This window comes from Salvia miltiorrhiza, chromosome 4, assembly GCF_028751815.1.
Source record: "Salvia miltiorrhiza cultivar Shanhuang (shh) chromosome 4, IMPLAD_Smil_shh, whole genome shotgun sequence".
NCBI lineage: Eukaryota > Viridiplantae > Streptophyta > Magnoliopsida > Lamiales > Lamiaceae > Salvia > Salvia miltiorrhiza.
In genome coordinates this window covers 40031443-40045065 of record NC_080390.1, presented here as the reverse complement: position 1 = coordinate 40045065, position 13623 = coordinate 40031443, and the positions used below count along the sequence as shown (strand labels likewise).

The 13623-nt window shown below is 37.1% G+C and overlaps 1 protein-coding gene across 4 annotated transcripts; it reads right to left on the bottom strand.

Moving 5' to 3' along the window:
• Positions 1–527: 527 nt before the first annotated feature.
• LOC131021636 (uncharacterized) lies at positions 528–7371 on the bottom strand. Of its 4 annotated transcripts, none has more exons than XM_057950890.1 (16): positions 7188–7370; positions 6993–7099; positions 5638–5995; positions 5446–5535; positions 5274–5364; positions 5032–5098; positions 4700–4742; positions 4226–4397; positions 4036–4134; positions 3806–3874; positions 2934–3072; positions 2163–2349; positions 1703–1842; positions 1579–1615; positions 1208–1402; positions 528–849 (listed from the first exon to the last, which is right to left on the bottom strand). In XM_057950890.1, the coding sequence occupies exons 2-15, from the start codon at positions 7008–7010 to the stop codon at positions 1239–1241; spliced, it is 1674 nt and encodes a 557-aa protein (XP_057806873.1). In that variant the 5' UTR covers positions 7011–7099; positions 7188–7370; the 3' UTR covers positions 528–849; positions 1208–1238. The 4 variants fall into 4 exon arrangements, with proteins under 4 accessions (XP_057806873.1, XP_057806874.1, XP_057806872.1 ...); XM_057950891.1 differs by having other exon boundaries at positions 6993–7101; positions 7229–7360; XM_057950889.1 differs by having other exon boundaries at positions 6993–7371.
• Between the last annotated feature and the right edge of the window lie 6252 nt (positions 7372–13623).

Sequence of the window (13623 nt, the reverse complement as noted above, 5' to 3'; positions counted from 1 at the left end):
ACGGCAAGCCGTCCCAAACACAATAATAATTCTCAATACCTAGAATGATCCAGAAAACTCCTATAAATACTAACCCTAAGCCCATGCACAGCGGGCTGACCCAAATAATTAAAAGAACAATAAAAGGAAATAATCATAATAAGGAAATAACCAAAACTATTATGAAATAATAATTTAGTACTGGGCCACAGCCCTCTTCCCGCGAGTATAGACCCTCCACGGAACTCGGGCTCGATCTCTATCAACTGCTCGATCTCTATCATATTAATAAAAGTATTATTTGTTATTGATAAAAAAATACTATTATGTATTGTTGATAAAGATGTCATTTACGTAATATAATTGAATGGAGCTATGCGATAATGGGCCGAGTTGGATCGACATGCAAAGCTTTGAATCGTTCGGTACAAACTCCTGTACAGGAGACCAACTCTAGTTTATGTGTAATATACCAAAAAATTAAAGAATTTGATAAGTCTATTAAAAAAGAATCTAATAATATGGATTATATAACTAAAAGAACCTAATAAAATGAAAAAAAATGTAATTGAAACATTAAATCATAAGTACAAGAACACCTAAGCATGATTTACCTTTTATCAATCACCCAAAAATGGTATTCCTCACCCATTTACTCTAGTGTCTTGTGAAAGAACGTGTCGAATAGTATATAAGTTGATAGCAAGACACAAATCACTGAAACAACCTCATTTACATTCGAAGATAAATAAAGTATACCTACTTGATCTACAACTGCTATATCTAACCTAAAGAAGTAGGGTGGTTTCGCTCCGTCTCGGTGAGCCATAACCCGCTGACCGCCATCATTTTTTAGATGAGTAAAAAGCCCTAAATCATATAGAGATGTTAGGTTTGCCAAAATCTTCAAAAAAATGTCATAATCTTAAAAATTACATAGCATTTAACAACAAATCACAGTTCTAGAATGGAAACACGAAACAGTTGATTCAAACATTCAAGGATTTAAAAAAAGGATAATGAGGATTCAATGCATGCTAATATCAACTTAAGACCTGGAATTAACATCATATATATTCCAAGCTTTTCAGCAATTCTAATCGCAGCACATGCAAAGAGCTATTCAAGAAGCTTGAAGACGTTTTCGCATCAAAACTTAAAGATGTACAGTTGTGAAGTAAAACAATACTCCTATAAACTAATGCAAAGCAGAGGTAGTAGGTTGTACCATAAGAAGCCCCATCTCATTCGATAATTAACTAATCCTCGTTATTGGAGAAGTCGTCATCACTATCTTGATCATAAATCTGATATTCTTCATCATAGGGGTCGTCCTGCATTTCATTGGCCCCAGCAGAACCAAAGGGAAAACTGCCAAAAAGATCTTGCAGATAGTCCTTTGAGATATTATCATTTTCTATATCTAAATGAAGTATAGGATACCAGAGATCAGGTACGACACAGAGTTTTATGTGATCCACCATAGCAATTGTTGATAATTTGTAAGAAACCAATTCACACGAGAGAACGTATGAAATTGAAGCAAGCAAAGAAACACGGAAGATAGAGGTGAAAAGTAAAGAATGGTAGCAAGGATACATGTATCTGGTAGGGAGAAGTCCCTCTCTAGATCAACCTGGGAAAAAAAATGAAGTGATTACTTTATTTGTTGTCATTGATGCAACATTGGGAGGCACATGAGCCAAGTGATTTTTTGACTCACCATATCGAGCGCCTCATCTATATCCACATCCTCACCAAGATTTTCATCTTCCATTTCATCTTCCTCATCTTCTTCATCTTCAACTTCAACTTCAACTTCAGCTTCATCATTAGTTTCTTTATCTTCAGTTTCTAAAACTTCTGCAACATGGAAATATAAAACCATAATCACAGGAGAAACCAAATGAGCAATCAGAAATTTTATTCATTAGTTTGGTAACCTATATAAATATGAACAAATATATTGATTAAATATCAGGACCATGTAAAAGACTTGAGAAAGGTCAAGTATATGAGGCATTGGACATGGGAGTACCAGACTAACATGGCAGACTACTTATACTGGGAAGCAGCTTTCGTATCTAATATTATTAATGTGAATTAAATAAGTATGACATATCCCTCCAAAAGAATTAAAAAGAATTAGAAGCTAATTGTTAAATTAGTGATTTTATTTGAACCTTTATCAGCTTGTTTCGCCTTCTTATCCTTCATAGTAAGATGCAATATCTTCAATTTCTCAAACCGATTAGTAACAGATCTCAACAATGATTGTGCACCACCCTCAGGATATACTGACAGAAACCTCTGAGCAACACGTAATCGCAAGATGTCAAGCATCTGTGATGCGAACCAACCTGTTTGCAGCTGCAGAAAATACAATATGTTCAAAACCTACTCAGGCAAACTAATATTTTCTCACACACAGAAATATGACAGATATAAAACTGACATATAAAAACCAATATAATTACATTGAGAGAGAGAGAGAGTTAGATATAACACATCCCCTCCAGAAGAACTATGTATAATTATAAATACTGAAGAAAAAAGAAAATGCATTAGTAACCAAAAGCACACTACAGAAAGAACGTTAATTTTCCTGAGCTGATGATGTCTTCCTACAGAGCCTAAAAGTAAATTTGGTAGATTTGGTCATTGTTCTGAAAATTTACAGCAAGAATATTAAATTATGTCTTAGGTATGACATCCAATTGAAGAACTACAAAAATCGCTAACAATATGTATTCAAATTGAAGCAGAAGTTGGAAGATAGAATAGATGCTTTCAGAAACTGCATCTGCGAATAAATAACTTCAGTATTTACCGGGACAAGCTTTTCTAGTTATCTTTCTGCTATAAATATTTATACTGTGGAGTCAGGGGGTTTCTGTAAAAAGTTTGCAATCATGTTCCCTTAAAGAGAATACTTGATAGTAAACAAATCATACACTGCAATTTTCATGACTGGCAGGTTTTCGGATTTCTTGTTGAATATAGTCATCACTGAGTTCAAAGAGTTGCAATGAAAGTTGAGCTTTACGAGGAAAAACTCGGAATTCACAAATATCCTTCCACCTGCACTTCGATCTGTCCAAGAATGACAAGAAGAGAAGCATATTAGACCTGATTGTCCACAAATTATCAAGTTGCACTGTCTCAATTAACTTATACAGTAAAAAAAAATTCCTAAAGGCTTAATGGGTTTAGTTTGCTGCTATACTACATGGTAATACTACATGATTCCCACCAAGTATGCAAGGGTTTCTTCCAATTTTACATTGGTCGCATTTCCCACCTAAATGTTTGCATGGCTTCCTCGTCGAGCTTTACATTGATTAGCATGGTAAATGGATCTGATTTTGTTTGCCAGTTATGATCTTGATATGTACTGTCCTAAAAAACAACCTGCAACATCATTATCATTTCTATATTGGAGAATTTGCCACTGGAAACCCCTTTTAAGTACTTTTTGTGCTGTATTGATTCCAGTTACCTTAGTCACTTTTTGCTTATCATGCACTTTAAGGGACATAAATGAATTGTATGTTTCAGAGTTTCCTCATCATTACTGATACAAAAAAAAGGATGTCACAGTTTTGATTTATAGACTGACATTGAAGGCAATTTGTTTAGTATAAGAAGACCACTGAGTAATGAGAAACAAGTCATATGAGATTTGTCATTACTTTTAATTTGGAAAAAATTGCAATAGAGAAAGATGAAATTCTCATGATTCATGGCTTCCTATCTAAAATGTAATCTAATCACCACAAGAAAAGATACAAATGCCAAGAATTTTAAAGATTATACAGGCCCTTACCCGGACACCAGGTTGGTATCACAATAGCTTCTTATCGGAGGTGGTACTCGAAAGTCTGTCCTCTGGTATCTAATCAAGTCACAGGAAGTTAGCACACTCAAGAGAAAGAACTTCTAAAGTTCGATTTCAATTCTTTATCAGTACCGATTAAAAACCTTTTACACCTCTAGAATGTAGAAGATGCATGTATAACTCTAGAAACTTTTAAGTTGATTTGATTACGAACTTACATGCGAGATTCAGGATCCTTGCGGGGATCATATCCTTTTCTTATCCAGAACCGCATGAATGGCCCATTTGAGAAATAATATGCTGCCAGAAAAAGAAGTCTAGAAATCGGAAATAAATCTCGATGAGCAAGTTGAGTCTAGTCAGGTTATTTTTACTCGGCCCACATTACAAAACAGTTAAAAAAGGCACCTTTTGAGAACTCTGTCTGCGACATTCACGCCTCGGTCAAGTAACTGTTCAGCTAACGAATATTTCACCCATACTGGCCGTTCTTCAAACAATTCACACACAATTGTCTGCCATTGCCATAGATCTGACTCTCTGGCTATGGATTTTTCCCAATCTACTTTCTTAGGAATCTGTAAGAATGTTAAGTCCAAACAAAAGAAAGACACTGCAAACTCAAAAAGATCACATTCTGCAATCATTTCAGATTCAGTTTGTAATTCTGACAAAGGATTAAATCTAGTTCATCTGGCTAAACTTGTCCACCTTCAGTCGCTGCAGATACACCAGTATCCAAGCTTTTCTCTCCGCTTTTACATAAACTCTCACATAAAAGTCTCTTTTGCGAAATGAAGCAACGAACTATTTTAATTTTTAGAAAATTAAGCATGAGAGAATTATGTATATAACCACAATTACATAAATATATAAGGATATCTTTGATGTTGAAGTCAATGGCAAGACACTGGTCTATCTCCAACTGCATCAAATTAATGAAAATATTCAAAATCTCAATAGCTAAGCGGACATCTTAGAAGATACAGAAAACCAAATCTTTATCCAGATGGGAAACAACAAAGAATATAATAGGAAGGACTAATCAAGATGGTCAAAGTATTTGATGTAATTCAGCATTATCTGAAAATTATTACTCAATATACTATTCGTTGCTACACATGTTTACCAGTAGAAAGTAAATACATCAGAACAGATAGTGATGTAATATAAAAAGCTCAAACAACTTATTTCTTCCCCACAAAGTAATCTACCTCTGAACGCTTCTGGACAACTGTGTCTTGTTTCTTTTTCAAACTCAGATCTCCAGATGGTTTTAATCTGCAGTCACACACAATCACTAGGACAGGAAACCAAAGAAGCCAAGTTTTCATAAATGAGAAGATAGATTATGAAACACATGAAGATAGGGTCCAAGAAATGACATTTTAGAATAGAGATAGAATGACACCTAGTTCAGGCAAAGTAAAGCCCACACAAAGCAAAAGCATCTTACATTATTTTTTGTGGACGAACCTTCAATGAAAAGAGTGGTGGGACTAAAATCATTAAATCGTCCTGATCAACATTCACTGGATCAGCATTTTCTACAAAGAGTGTAGAAAAAGTGAGACAAAGAAGAGCAACTCCAATCCTAAGAAAAAACTCAAATCAAGAAAGAAGCTGACCTGATTCAGGTTCTATAGCAGCCAAGTTTCTTTTCTTTCTTCGAGTTGCATCAGCATGAACAGCAAGAACATGCTGATAATCCACCATTCCTTCACAAAATAGAATAAAGACGGAATATGAATAGCATAATCAAAGGAGCATAGCATCCATGAAAGATGGGAAATAAGATGATCAATATGAAAATCGATCACCATTGAAGTGATATTCCTCGGATACCCTTGCAACGATATCAGCAGAAAGCTGCTCTTGAGGTCCATTGTTTATCTGTGGTTTGGCTTCTGATGAAGGCAACACATATTCACAGTTGGGCTTGACGATATTTTCTGTAGTTTCAGTCGATTGAGAAATTAAAATATCCTCATTAAGATGAAGCGGATTTGCTGATGCATGTCCAGAACGGTCAATCACATTTTTCATATCATTAACTTTCTTTTTGGAAATTTTCAACAGGAATTTGGTGCATGTCTGAAGTTCCCCAGAAGCTGGATGTGAATATGGATCTTCAGGACGAAAATACAGCTCTAACTTGTTCGACTTCTCAGCACGAACCTGGAAAGATAGAGATTAATATTTGAATGCCAACAACAAAATAAAGTCCTTATCATATTTAATGGAATCGAAATAGTTCAACAGACAAAGAAAGCAACGACTCAACTGCAAAACCCAGCTACCTAGCCATGCCAATGAACTTATCAGGAACCAAGCTGGACCAAGACTTAAATAACAAACCAAAAGTGGATGAATCACTGATGATGAGAATACAATATCTTAGAGGCTGGCGGAACCTTAGATAAGAAGCATAAGATTTGTGCCAATCAGCCTAGCATCACAATCGAGTTATCGGAGAAACGTGTCACCAAACTCTTGGAGACTTGATTTCAAAATATTTTGGGCAGTGGGTGGGTAAATTTCAATCCTACACCGGCAGTGTGTTAAAAAATTCATCCATTTTTAGCTCAAAATTAGCAACAAACTCTTAGAAGGTATATTGAAAAGCAACAGAATTGCCAGTTTTCACACCCTAAACCTACCTCTCTTAAAAAGGCTAAAACATCGATCGACCAAATTTATCTCTTTATCCTCTTACATTCCAACTAATGCTGTCCTGCTGCTCTACCTTGGAAGTCTGAAGCTATCAAGAAAAGATTGAACATGCCACTATACGAATAAGACAGCAATTTCTAAGCATCACTTCACCTCCCCTAATGTAGAGCCTTGTCACAAACTTTCACCAACAGGATTGAATGACAAATACAACATTTCATTTCTGCTCACACTTACATCAGGATTTGCAAACGATGGACCAATATAAGGAGGTGAATAAACTCCAGTTCAATTTCTTATTTGAATTTAGAATTGTGAGCACTAGAGATTGCTATACCAACTCAACCTCTCGAATGTGCAAAATCACTCCAGACAAATGCATAATCAATAAATGTATTTCACTTTTGAAAACGAACTCTATAACACATCCAACAAAGGATGTTACGACGAACAAATTCCTCATTTAAAAAGTCAGCTTAGAGATGCAATTTATCAGTCATACCTTAAGAATCTGTTGCATTCCTCCCAGAGTCTCGATTGCACGTTCAGTAGAAGAAGGATAACCAGGGTAATGAACTACAAATGCCTCTCCGCCACTGGGTAGGACACCTGAAATCGAACCATCTTCGATAACCCCCATTTCTAACAAATCAAAACCAATAAACTAAAGTAACTAGGTGTATGTTAACAACGTTACTTCATTGGATCTAAAAAATGAAGAAAAACGAAAAAGTTCCTTGATTCAATGAGTCGAAGTATTATTTTCTCCCGGAGGGTTATATTACTCCATAGCAGGAAACGAAGCACCGGCGACGAATTCAATTGTAAGGCCGCCGTCGGTTGTTTGTCGAGCGAATCGGGTTGTTCAGGTCTTCGATGAAGCTCGGGTCGATACCCGATAATAGTTTATTAATGGGCCGGGTTCGAGTGGCGTTACACCAAAATTATGTTTTTTTGGATAAATATCATACTATTAAACTTTGAACTATTTCCGCTTTATCAAAAATACATTGAAAGTTTCGAAATATTCTCTAAACCCTCAAAGTATCATGATTTTATCAAATATATCTCGCATCTATTTTTCGGTCACCAGAAACGTGACGTGGCTCGCCAGATGACACAGTCTAATTTAAATTCTATTTTTTTTAATCCATGTCATTTTATATTCTATTTTTTTTAATCCATGTCATCCATACCGTTTCCTCTCTCTATGCGTTTTCCTCTCCCCTTCTTTCTACCGTTTCTCTCTCTCTCACTCTGCCTCACATCTCTCACCCTCTGTCTCGCTCATAACACACCCACACCCAAAACTAATCTTCGGCCAAGCAGCGAACCAGCCGCCACCCATGGGTCAAGCGGCGGCGCTCCCTCCAAGCTCGACTCACTCTCGGCTTTCTCTTCCTATCCCCAGCCGACGACAACAAGATGTTGCCGTCGTCCCCTTCTAACCCCACGTCCTCTTAGAAGGTAAAACCTTGAAAAGGTTTTTATGATTTGGTTGTTCTCTGAAATCAGTTTCTGCACATGACTCGGCTGGATTTCCATGAAAAGGAAGAATGAGTGAATACAAATTGTGTTGTTTTTTTTTTTTTTTTAGGATTGATGAAGAAGTTGGTTGATTTCCGATTTGGGATTCTGATTTTGTGGAATTTTTAGTTTGGAGAATTTTTTATTTGGGATTCTGATTTTGTGGAATTTTCGATTTGGGGAATCGCCTTCTGCGGAATTTTCGGTTCGTGGAATTCTCGAGAGGGAGAAGCTCCGCCGTGGTGTGTACAGTGGAGGCGATGGTGCTTAGACCCAAAAGAGAGAGAGAGAGGGGAGGGGAAAAGAAACCCAAAGAGAGAGGGAGTATGGATGACATGGAATAAAAAAAATAGAATATAAAATGACATGGATTAAAAACAATAGAATTTAAATTACATTATGTCATCCGGCGAGCCACGTTACGTTTCTGGTGACCATAAAATGGATGCGAGATATATTTGATAAAACCTTGATACTTTGAGGGTTTAGAGAGCATTTCGAAACTTCTAGGGTATTTTTGATAAAACGAGAATAGTTCAAGGTTTAATATGATATTTACCCTTTTTTTTTAGAAAATCAAAATTATGTTTTCTTTCCACACACTCCGTCTATCATTAGTTTTTTTTTCCCCTGAAAATCAAGTTAAAAATATTAAGACTAAATATCACTAACTGGAAATGTCAAGACCTTTTTTTTCTGAGGTAAAGTTAATTTTCATTGTCAAGAAGACGTTTACTTTCATGATTAATTATAGGGGTTAAGCAGCTAAATATCCTAACTAATTTTATTTTCGCGTTTTGCTTCAATTTCAGAAAATCTATCACAAGATTCTCAAACTAAGGGGGGTGTATTCGTTGTGGATTTCCACAGACTTTAAAAAGTCCATGGAATTCACATAGATTCCAGACGACTTTCAAAGAATTCGTAGTTGGATTTCACCCCGATTTTCATTGATTTTTGAAGACTTTACGGGATAATTTTGGAATTGAATTCCATGAAACCAGCGCCCGCTAGAAGAGACCCAGCGCCCGCGGAGTCCCAGCACCCGCTGGAAACCCAGCGACCGCGGCAACCCAGCGGCCGCTGGAGTAGGAGTTCAAATGTGAGATATGTGGGAACCACAGTTACTGGGGCCGCAGAGCCTACAAACGTCATTTCAAGGAATGGAGGCACCAGCACAGGATGCGATGTCTAGGAATTCCAAACACCAAGAACTTTAATGAGATAACATCAATCGAAGTACACTTCATAAATCATAAATATCCAATATGTACTGCTTGTGTTTTCTCCTTGTTGATGATTGTCTTCTGATGGATATTGCTATCGAAGAGGGTTTTGCTGTCCACATAAATGAATTGATAATTCCGATGCCTTTTACTCTTAAAATAATCACACAATCATTGCGCTGCCTCCAAATCCCACAAAATTAGTAAATAATCAAGTTGATGCCTTGAATATGACATACTACTCGCTGGCTTCTCAACGATTGTTGAGTTCCAGCGCTCGCTCGCTTCTTAGCCGCGGGCGCTGGAACTCAGCGCTCGCTTAAAAGTTCATGGATTTCAATTCTCGTGGTTCTTGGCTGGATTTCGTCGTGTGTATTTTTTGGATGAAATCCATAAAAGTCATTCCGGATTTTAAGTCAATGGAATAACGAATACACCTAGATTTGTATGGATTTTAAAAAGTCTTGAACGAATACATCCAGATTTATATGGACTTTTAAAAGTCTTGAACGAATACACCCAAATTTCTGCAGACTTTTAAAAGTCTTGAACGAATACACCCAGACTTTTAAAATCCACAGAAATCCATCAAATTCCACAACGAATACACCCCCCTAAGCTTTGAAGCAGTTTTTGCACTCTATGAAAATTTTCGGCAAAATTGAACCTGACTTGGCAGCCGAAAATATCTATGTGTCATAAAATTTTGATATTCAAAATGTCGTCATTTTGCTTGACGTTTCTTTGAAATTATTAGTCATGAAACGACTTTTTTTGTTGCAATTAAAATTAGGAACCCTAAATTTACACAAATTTGAGGATATACGAGTATAACTAGGGTTCCCTTTGTTGAAGATGAGCTAAATTCGAATCCTTTTCGTTCTTCGTCCTCCAACACCTATGAAATCATAATTGTAGTGGAATTTTTGCAATGGCGAACTCATCGAGCGACTCCTACAGTCCCCAAAGATTCATCATAAACCCGAAAAATGCAATAAGTTCGATGGGGAATTAAGATGCGACCACGATCTTCCAGTGGAGTACAAAACTTTCCACACGGAGAAAAATCCTCTACATAGGTTCTATTGTTGCCGAGTTCGTTAGGTAAGCCATTAATTTGATGTTTTGGTGTCGTCATTTGTGGTTTCATTTTCTAACCTTTGCACTCGTTGAGATTGGTTGGCAGTGGGATGATTGTGGTATTTGGCAATGGGCAGATCCGGAGTTGAGTTCTTACTATAAACTTTGCTTCAACAAATTGAAGGTAGTAGGGGACAAAGCAAGTGAGATTCTTGATATCAATGAAATGAAGAAACAAGTTGAAGATTTGATGATGAAAGCTTCAGAGTTGAAGGAAGAACTTGCCCTTGCCCCTGAAGCAGTTAGGGAGCTTAAGAAGTCGAATGCTATAATGGAGGTGATGAAAATGAAGAAAGTGCACTGGAAAAATAGGATGTTCATCATTTCCATTTTGTTGTTGATTGTGTAGGCTTCAATGATCAAGTAGATTATTAGGTAATTAGTGATTGTAGTAGGAATTGGCCAAACTATTCTAAAGTATGTAATGAATTCTCTATGTTCTTATTAATGAACAAGTTTGTTCTTGATATCATTTGTGTTATTATCTCATTATCAACAATCAAAAGTAAATCAGTAAACATAATGCAATTAGTAGAAGAGATCAGCAACTAATAAGTCTTCATCACAGATAAACCATAAGAGGTTGCTAATGTTTACAAAAAATGATCCAAAATGAACCAAAAACGGAAAGAGTTTTGTTTCCCATAATGGCTTCACACTACATTACAATTAACAAAGATTTCAGCCTACATCTAAGTGTTGGCTGATTCTTGTGTATTTTCCATATCTTGCACTGCATAGCTTGTTGTCACTGTTGAAGTTGCATTGTTTCTTGATGCAGCTCCACCCCTTTTTGGAGCCATAAATTTCCCATATGTGCATTTTCTAGCTGTGTAAATCCCACTTCTCAATCTAGAATTCCTTGCTGCATCCATGGTAGGGTTTGAATTACTAGAAGTCCTTGCATTTGCACTCATTGGGGTTGTGGTGGCATTCAATTTATTTGACCTTCCTCTACCCCTCTGAAAAATCAATAAATATGGCCATAAGTTATTAAGTTTTGAACAATGAAACAGTTAGTAAATAGAAGCCATACCTTTTCTTTCTCAAATGGCTTTGTTACATTTTGATAATTCCTTAAGTTGTGCCCTTCATGCTGACATTTCCTACAATGCATGGCCACTCCATGCTTGCTTACTGTCTTACCATCCCTCTCATCCGGAGCCCTCACTCTCTTCTTCTTCGGTCTACCAGCCCTTTTTATGAATGTTGGAGGCTACACTGGTTCATCTTCTACCCCATGCCACATGTGTGGACCTTTGATGGGTTGTAGACCTTGTCATATGCCAATAGATATCTTAACACAGTGTAATTCTCGCTTACATATTGAGAAGGCTCTATGTTTATATAGTGAATGACACCTAACACATGACTACATGGGATTCCGGAGATATCCAGACTCTACAATACAAGTCCTTGCACTTGGATCAACCACAAACTTATCTCCCAAATAATGCACCTCAAACTTATCACCTAAAGTAGGATAAACCACACATCGACTTCTTGCATCCTTCATCCGTTCTAGTATATTCCTAATAGCAGGATATATACTATCATCACACTCCTTCATCTTAGTGTACTTATTCTCCTGCCTAACTATTAGAGAAGTTCTAATTTCTTCACACATGTGTATGATTGACAAACATGGATTTCGTACCTCAATTCCACATGATTTGTTGTCATTTTCCTTCATGTTTTGCTTGCCAATGCGTGTTTGTACCCTAATGTTGAGTTTTATGAAGATTTGATTCCTTTGTGTAGTTTTGGAGTGATTTCAGGAAACATAAAGGATTAATTGGAGAATTTTGAAGACATGATATTGAAGTACGTCTCGAGAGGAATCCGTGAGCACAAACGGCGACCAAATCCGAATCCGGACGAGGGAGAACGGAGCAAAACAAGCGGACTGCGCAAGGAGCCCAGGGACCCGCGGTCACCACCCGCGGCCGCGGGCATGACCGCGGCTTCCTGGGCGTTTTCATACAGATTTCACCCGCGGTCCGGGCCGCGGCTGCGGGCGTCTCCAAAAGCTCCCCCACGGTCCTACGCCGCGGTCACGGCCGTGACCGCGGGAGAAACACGGAATTGATGGTTTTGGTGGGGCCCAGACGCGATTTCAGCCCCCAAATACCCATTTTTTCCTCTATTTTCATACCATTCACCATTCCCACACAATTTCATCTTCCCAACACTCCAATTCCAAACCCTAGCCTCTATTCTCTACCATTTTTTCTCTCTTCCACACACAAGAACAACACCAAAAATCAAAGAAAGAAGGGGAAGACTTGGAAAGGAGCTCATCAAGACTACATGATTGAAGATCAAGATTATAGGATTTGTCTATGAATCTCTATCTCTCTATATCTTTATTTATGTTTTCTTATGACTTGAGATTTGCTTTTATTATGAATATGCTTGGCTAAAATCTCTTATCTTAGGGATTAGATCAGATGGATTTGTAATGGATTGATTTCTTTGTTCTATATATATCTTGATTGTGCTTATTGTTATCTTTTCAAGTCCTAGATTTATCTCTTGTATGATTGGTTGGCCACCTTTTGTGCATTTCTAATTTGTGATTTGAATCGGGAGAGGATAATTACAATAGATTAGGAGTTTGATACATATCATCTCAATAAACCGGGAGGTTGAGAGTTGGGTGAGGGCTTGTTGATCTTTTGTGCTCTTGGGAGTTATAGGTTAGAAATTGACCGGGGACGACAATTATGACCCGTAATCTACTGTTTTAGTCGTCCGGGAGGGGGCTAAAACTAGTGGGGAGATCGCCCTAGATAAGTAGGCCATATCAAGATTAATATTGATTTAGATTAAAATTCATTACAATCCATCGAAATCTAGTCCCTAGGATAACTTTCCTTCAAGTCATTCCCCAATTTATTAATTAAGTTTATGTTATTGTTATTTACTTTACTTGCTTTATTTAGCTTTGTTTTAGTTTTCAACATCTCTTCATCTTTGGTTGTCTAAATAGATTGAAAACAACTTATTAATAGTATTTAGAAGTTTGAATTCACCAATCCTTGTGGGATACGACCTTGCTTCCACTTATTGCAACTACACCGTATACTTGCGGCGTGGTGAAAATATTAGTGAACAATGATGTGTTTACCTCTTGCGTTTAGGATGTAGCCATTTAATGTCTCGTTGATGTTGTTGTCTATTGAATCACTGCACACACTTGTAGGCATGAATGCTTTGCAAAACCTGTGGAAATCTCTA

Excerpts from the sequence above, each read along its gene's own strand:
- LOC131021636 (XM_057950889.1), bottom strand. The coding sequence starts at position 7,130 with ATGGGGGTTATCGAAGATGGTTCGATTTCAGGTGTCCTACCCAGTGGC. Across the intron at positions 5,536-5,637 it reads CGAGGAATATCACTTCAATG|GAATGGTGGATTATCAGCAT; the intron begins GTGATCGATTTT and ends TATTTTGTGAAG. Across the intron at positions 3,073-3,805 it reads GATACCAACCTGGTGTCCGG|ATCGAAGTGCAGGTGGAAGG; the intron begins GTAAGGGCCTGT and ends ATTCTTGGACAG.